Here is a 7,549-nt window from a genome sequence, read left to right on the forward strand (position 1 = left end):
TATTTTTACCAGGATAAGCTATTCACATCATCATCATTCAGACGACTCGTTCTTAAGCAGGACCAGGTTCAAATACGTCCTATTGACTTGATTGAAGTTGGGATTCTTTTTCATGAACTGATCATGTTTCTCTTTCATTGCAAGGAAAAGGCTTGTTAATGCCACTTTTTTACCCTTCCTGGATTACATTGGTATCATTTACATGAATGCCTCTGCTCACTATCTTCATCTGTTGGATTCTGTCCATCATGGGGCGTTAAGATTTATAACTGGCTGTAAACTTTTAGCTCACCACTGTGGTCTATGTTCACTGGTTGACTGGTCCTCATTGGCAGCATGGTTCATTGGTATCATTTTATCTATCAATCTTTTTCTCCTTTACTGACCTTTTATTTATCAGAGTACATATTTAGTCATAGACTGCAGCGTTGGGACATCATTACATTTACTGTTCCAATAAGTTTATACGGAGCTGGGAAAGAGGGCATTCTCCTTTTCTGCCCCATCTTCATGGAATACATTACAGAGTGATTTGAAGATCTCTTAATTGATTTCAATTGCAGACTTCAAAAGATGAAGAAATGTTTTTTTGTGAAATCATCAGTGGGAAATTGTTCTTGTTTTTGATATAACTGTGCACATTAGATAAATTTAGCTATTTTATTGTTTTCATTTTAATACTATCGTTATACGGTGCATGTTAAAAAGCAAACAAAGAGTATTATATTAGCGGTTAATGTGGAAATCAGAGGCATTAGGTGTGGAGGACAGTCATGAACTATATTCAGAATCACCTTGTTTTTTTGGTTAATTAGTACATTCATTTGATCTTAATGGGCCACAAAATATTATCTTTTTCTGAGTCATTTTTTAAGCTTGAAGTACAGCAACAGATTCATATCTTCTACCAAGCCTCTTAGTTCAAAGTATAGATATAGATCTGACTATATGGTCAGGTGTGGCATTGCAGAGAGAACTGGTTTGTTATTAACCTCATAACAATTGCCCAACAGTGAATTGGTCTGCAAAAACATATCCAGTATTTCCCCACCTTGTTTAATCTTTGCCAGTGTTGAATGAAGTGTTTCCTCAATGACTAAAAATGTCAACACAACCAAAACCATGATAATACCTCTACCATGTTTATCAGTTAAATTTTGGTCTTGGTGTGTTATGAAACATCCAAGTATTTTGTTAGTTGAATTTGAAATTAAAACGTGCGTGCTGACCTTTAAACAGCACCAGCCATATCTAGTGTTTAGTCTTAAAGATGGTCATATAACCAGCTATATTTAGTTTCTTGCTGTTGCTTTTTACTACTTGACAGAATTGCATATTTTATGATATTAATGATATTTGATAAATATGGGATCTAAGGTCCTGCAAAAGTTGGCATAATTAAAGATTGGTTCACACAAAATACATTTCCTTTCCACAGGGCACAGAATTAGTTTTTTCAGATGAAGGGACACCTTGACAAACCACAGTCATCTACTTTGGCTTGGCTCCATGTAGCTTTTGAAAAAAAGTAGTTTACTTAATGAAAAGCACAGCTGCTTAAAATTATTGTACGGTTAAAGACCCTTTCAACAATAATAACCTTGAGACAACTGTTACTGTGATTTGTCACCATATACAGCGGCTTGCAAAAGTATTCGGCCCCATTGAACTTTCCCACATTTTGTCACATTACAGCCACAAACATGAATCAATTTTATTGGAATTCCACGTAAAGACCAAAACAAAGTGGTGTAAACATGAGAAGTGGAACGAAAATCATACATGATTCCAAACATTTTTTACAAATAAATAACTGCAAAGTGGGGTGTGCGTAATTATTCAGCCCCCTTTGGTCTGAAAGAAGAAAGTGTACTTTATTGGTCCCCGTAGGGAAAATCCCTCTCTGCATTTAACCCATTCACTCAGTGAAGCAGTGGGCAGCCACTGGGCGCCCGGGGAGCAGTGTGTAGGGACGGTACCTTGCTCAGGGGTACCTCAGGGTAGCTGTTCAGGGGAATCGAACCCCCGACCTTCCGATCATGGGGCCACCACTCTACCTACTGAGCTATCCCTGCCCTGAGTGCAGTCAGTTGCCCATAGACATTGCCTGATGAGTGCTAATGACTAAATAGAGTGCACCTGTGTGTAATCTAATGTCAGTACAAATACAGCTGCTCTGTGACGGCCTCAGAGGTTGTCTAAGAGAATATTGGGAGCAACAACACCATGAAGTCCAAAGAACACAGCAGACAGGTCAGGGTATAAAGTTATTGAGAAATTTAAAGCAGGCTTAGGCTACAAAAAGATTTCCCAAGCCTTGAACATCCCACGGAGCACTGTTCAAGCGATCATTCAGAAATGGAAGGAGTATGGCACAACTGTAAACCTACCAAGACAAGGCCGTCCACCTAAACTCACAGGCCGAACAAGGAGAGCGCTGATCAGAAATGCAGCCAAGAGGCCCATGGTGACTCTGGACGAGCTGCAGAGATCTACAGCTCAGGTGGGGGAATCTGTCCATAGGACAACTATTAGTCGTGCACTGCACAAAGTTGGCCTTTATGGAAGAGTGGCAAGAAGAAAGTCATAGTAAAAGAAAACCATAAGAAGTCCTGTTTGCAGTTTGTCACAAGCCATGTGGGGGACACAGCAAACATGTGGAAGAAGGCGCTCTGGTCAGATGAGACCAAAATCGAACTTTTTGGCCAAACTGCAAAACGCTATGTGTGGCGGAAAACTAACACTGCACATCACTCTGAACACACCATCCCCACTGTCAAATATGGTGGTGGCAGCATCATGCTCTGGGGGGGCTTCTCTTCAGCAGGGACAGGGAAGCTGGTCAGAGTTGATGGGAAGATGGATGGAGCCAAATACAGGGCAATCTTGGAAGAAAACCTCTTGGAGTCTGCAAAAGACTTGAGACTGGGGCGGAGGTTCACCTTCCAGCAGGATAACGACCCTAAACATAAACAATGGAATGGTTTAAAACAAAACATATCCATGTGTTAGAGTGGCCCAGTCAAAGTCCAGATCTAAATCCAATCGAGAATCTGTGGCAAGATCTGAAAACTGCTGTTCACAAACACTGTCCATCTAATCTGACTGAGCTGGAGCTGTTTTGCAAAGAAGAATGGGCAAAGATTTCAGTCTGTAGATGTGCAAAGCTGGTAGAGACATAGCCTAAAAGACTGGCAGCTGTAACTGCAGCAAAGGTGGTTCTACAAAGTATTGATTCAGGGGGCTGAATAATTACGCACACCCCACTTTGCAGTTATTTATTTGTAAAAAATGTTGGAATCATGTATGATTTTCGTTCCACTTCTCACGTGTACACCACTTTCTGTTGGTCTTTCACGTGGAATTCCAATAAAATTGATTCATGTTTGTGGCTGTAATGTGACAAAATGTGGAAAAGTTCAATGGGGCCTGAATACTTTTGCAAGCTACTGCAAATAATTGAATTGTTTAACAGCAGTTTTTATGGGATATGTGTCACTTAGAGTGCCTTTCATTCTTCTTCAGAAGCAAGTTCTATAAAAAGATTTAGGATTAGACATCATATATTTTAGTATAAAAACAAGAGTAGAACAAGCAAGAAATTAGGATACATGTGTGGCAGATACATAAATCTGTTTTTGTTGTTTTTACAGTGGCTGTTTCGGAGCCAAAGCTTTCGGTGATTTCAGTGGAGGGCGGTGACATAGCTCTGCATTGCGAAGGAAACTGCTGGCTGCCAGAGCCTCAGATAACATTTCTGGATGACAAAGGAAAAAAGATCTCTGAGGAAAATCCAAAAAGAGAACAAGATGCCCGTGGATGTTTCACTGTGACACGAAGAGCCACTCTGCAAAGAGCTACCAGCAGGTTATACATATATACTTATACTTTCTAAAACATCTATAAAGTGGTTTAGAAATGAGGAAACAAAATATTCATCTTGGCATTAATTTTTTTACAGTACTCTGCAAAACATTTGAACCTCTCTCTTTCTATTCTGCCAGGAAAATGGTAAAACACAGCTTTAAAAAATAATTCTTTTGCAGGACACTTCACACAATGAAAAGGTCACGGTCCACAAGGACACTTTTTCCCATATAAATGAAGACTGGCTCAAGACTTTTGCACAATACTACAGATGATGTTTTTACTAACCACCTAACAGTAAAATGAGCTTTTCACTAATATAGCACTAATTATGTCATTTAGTGTCACCTGCAGAGTTCATCAACCAGAGTTTAACCTGACAAGGGAAACAACAATCCTCATACCAGGTATGCAGGGACTTCACTGTGACATGTGTACATCTTACACCTAAAATCATGTTTTATTTGCATTTTTCATCCATGTGAGGTTTATGTTTTAGAGTATTTTATATTTTCAAAATATCCCAAGTTATTTATAAAACTGCACAGTGTTATGTCATTTTAGCTGGCTGTATGAAATCTGATCTTCAAATGGTTGTCATCACCATTGGAGGAACAGCTGGGTTTATCTTAGCTGCAGCTGGACTGATTGCTCTTTTGTTTAAGCCATGTGGCAAATTTGGTAAGTAACAGTTCTCAACTAAAAGACGAAAACAAAAACAGTGCTACAGCAAGGCAAGCCACGGAGCCATACACTTTTATATATACTGAGCAGCTTAGACATATTTTATAGTGAGGTATGTCCAGTGATCAGTAATCAGTGTTGGGAAGTGCACACACTGATTCTTAATAACATTATGACCACTGATTTTGTCTTCATCATAGCACCTGTTAGTGGGTGGGAAACATTATGGAGCAAGTGAACATTTTGCCCTCAGAGTTGATGTTAGAATTAGAGAAAATTGGCAAGTCTAAGAAATTGTAATGGTTAGGCTAGTCGGAGTATTTCCAAAACTGCAGATCTTGTGCGGTGTTTCTAGTCTGGAGTGGTCAAAATCTATGAAAAATGGTCCAAGAAAGGAACAGTGGTGAACCAGCAACACGATCATAGGTGGCCAAGGTTCACTAATTGTTGTGGGAAACACGAGCTGGTCTGTCTGGTCCAATCAAACAGACACACTACTGTAGTTCAAATTGCAAAATAAGTTAATGCCTGTTCTGATAGAAAGGTGTAAGAACACACGGTGCATTGCAGTTGCATAAGTGGCTGCATAGCCAAAGACCAGTCAGGGTGGCAGTGCTGACCACTGTCCAGCACTGAAAGCACCAACAATGGACGTATGAGCATCAGAACTGCACCACAGAGCAATGGAAGAAATGGCCAGCTGGATGGCCAGCTTTGTTTGTGTTGCTTACCTGGGGAACGCCTGGTATCATGGAGAAGAGCAAGCTGTCAGAGGCAATGTGATGCTTTGGACAATGTTCTGTTGGGAAACCTTGGGTCCTGCCATCCATGTAGATGTTATTTCGATGTACCACCTGCCTAAAAATTCTTGTAGACAATCCCCCTTTCATGTGAAAGGTGTTCCCTGATAACTGTGGGACCTTTTGGCAGGAAAATGCACCCTACCACAAAGCAAAAATGGTTCAGGAATGGTTTGAGGAGCCCAACAATAAATTTGGGGTGTTGACTTGCCCTTCAAATTCCCCAGATCTCATTCCAATCTGTTTGTCTGTTTGACATGCTGGACAAATAAGTCCTGGGAATTCCTTTCCCAAAACAGTGATTGGGAATGTGTTTTCTGAAGTCATAAATAAAGTGAAAAGCAGGGTAATTCTCTTGTAGCTGTATACATTTTGCTTTCTTTCTACAACTAGATTATTCAGCTGATTTATTTTATTTTATTTTACAGCTATTGTAAAGCAGCTAGAGACAAAGGAGTCATCAGATCGAAGTATAACGTGTGAAAGCTACCACCTACTGACAACGGACAACTTGGTAAATGGCCACAATGGGCAGATGAATGAGTTTCTTATGGATGATGAGACCATAAAAATACAGAACAACAAAGTTACTCACTACGACAGGGCAACAATTGTTCGACGCCATTCCACAACCACAGGAGATGTTCCAAAACCCTCACAATTATTCTTAAATCATAGCCCTGACATTAACAACGTCACCAGTGTGTACAATCCAAACCCATCTTCAGCTTCAACCAGCATTAACACTACAAAATCTGGCAACTTACTCAAAAGCAGAGGTTCGAAAATTGTTATCAAAAGACAAGACAGCTTTCCAGACCCTGGTCACATAGCCGAAACAAACCACCGTATGTACAGCAGTCCAGATATTTTACAACTACATTCACCAACATCCAACCCTTCTTCTGCTCTCAGTAGCCACCAGATGATCAACTCCAGTGTCTCACCGCATCGAAGCACCCGCCATCCTCAGCGTAGACACTCCTCAGTACTTCCACATTTAGCAGAATTCAATAACCATCACAACCTCCTGAGAAATTTACCTGAAGGAGATGAACAGAAAGGTTTATTAAGAAATGAAAACAAAAGGAAACATAAATTGTACTAGAATAAGTGCATGGCAAGGTAATGCTCACTTGGTTCAAATGATTGAAACTCCTTAACTGAGCAATAGGTGCTGAAATTTAACACCAGTGACTGATGCGTGGAGTAGGAGCTTGACAGTCAGCTGCAGTGACGTGAGTATTGCACTGGCTGTTGTGGTGCCTCAGTGTTGTTGGAAAAGGGGGGATCTTGGCATCACTGCTTAGATTGTTACCTCTAGATAAGAGTTCAAATAAGTAGTAGAAAAATGGAATTTAAAAGAACTGAGCCAGCCCGGTGGTGTATTTCCAGAAAACTAAGCTAGTCCTACAGAATCAGAATCAGAATACTTTATTAATCACTAAGGAAAGTATGTAAGAGATACAGGTCTTTGATTTTTTTTTTTTTTTTGCATTACCATTTGCAAAATCACAGAGACCATGATGCTTTACCATGATTTGGGGGAAAAAACAAAATGTTCTGTGCTAAAATTAGCATGGATATAGGAGATCTTTTCCAAGAATCTAAATCAAGTAAGCTCACTCTCTTCTTTTTTTTTTAATTGTTATTGAATTATTGTATATATCATGATGTATTCATCCTGCTCATACATTAACCTATTTGTTCTTTAATTAAAAATATTTCCAGGTTGTTGCATAAAATGTGCAAAAGGGTATCTTTGTATTTCTGTAATTGAAACGTTACATTTGCTAAACTTGGACAGTGAGCTCGGTTTCAGTGGCTCATGTAAAAATGTTTGTCATCTATCATCTGTAATCCCAAATGATATCATTTTTGTTTGGTGATGTTTTTGCACAAGGGCATGCATTCATTTAAGTTATTATTAAAATATAACTTTCCACCAACTTCACCCAGCTGTGAAAGTAGTTTACAAATCTCTCAGCACAATGTCCCAACAAAGTCCTGCATTCTAATATGATTTTCTCAAATATGTTTATAACTCGTATGTATGTGTGTGTGCGTGTGTGCGTGTGTGCGTGCGTGCGTGCGTGCGTGCGTGCCCCACAAGCCCATCTTTGATGATACCAGCCCAAACCAGTACTCCACCTCCACCTTGCTGGCGTCTGAGTCGGACTGGAGCTCTCTGCCCTTTA

General features: G+C 39.8%; 1 protein-coding gene across 1 annotated transcript in view; it reads left to right on the top strand.

The window, feature by feature from the left end:
• The first annotated feature begins 5,243 nt into the window (after positions 1 to 5,243).
• Positions 5,244 to 7,549, top strand: part of LOC102213379 (Fc receptor-like protein 5) — a 9,181-nt gene continuing 6,875 nt past the window's right edge. The window contains exon 1 of the mRNA XM_005754359.2: positions 5,244 to 5,325. Coding sequence (XP_005754416.1) covers positions 5,244 to 5,325 — 82 coding nt within the window. The remainder of the gene's footprint in view (positions 5,326 to 7,549) is intronic.

The sequence above is a fragment of the Pundamilia nyererei genome, unplaced genomic scaffold, assembly GCF_000239375.1.
Source record: "Pundamilia nyererei isolate P.nyererei 1_Seehausen unplaced genomic scaffold, PunNye1.0 scaffold00552, whole genome shotgun sequence".
NCBI classification, from domain to species: Eukaryota; Metazoa; Chordata; class Actinopteri; order Cichliformes; family Cichlidae; genus Pundamilia; species Pundamilia nyererei.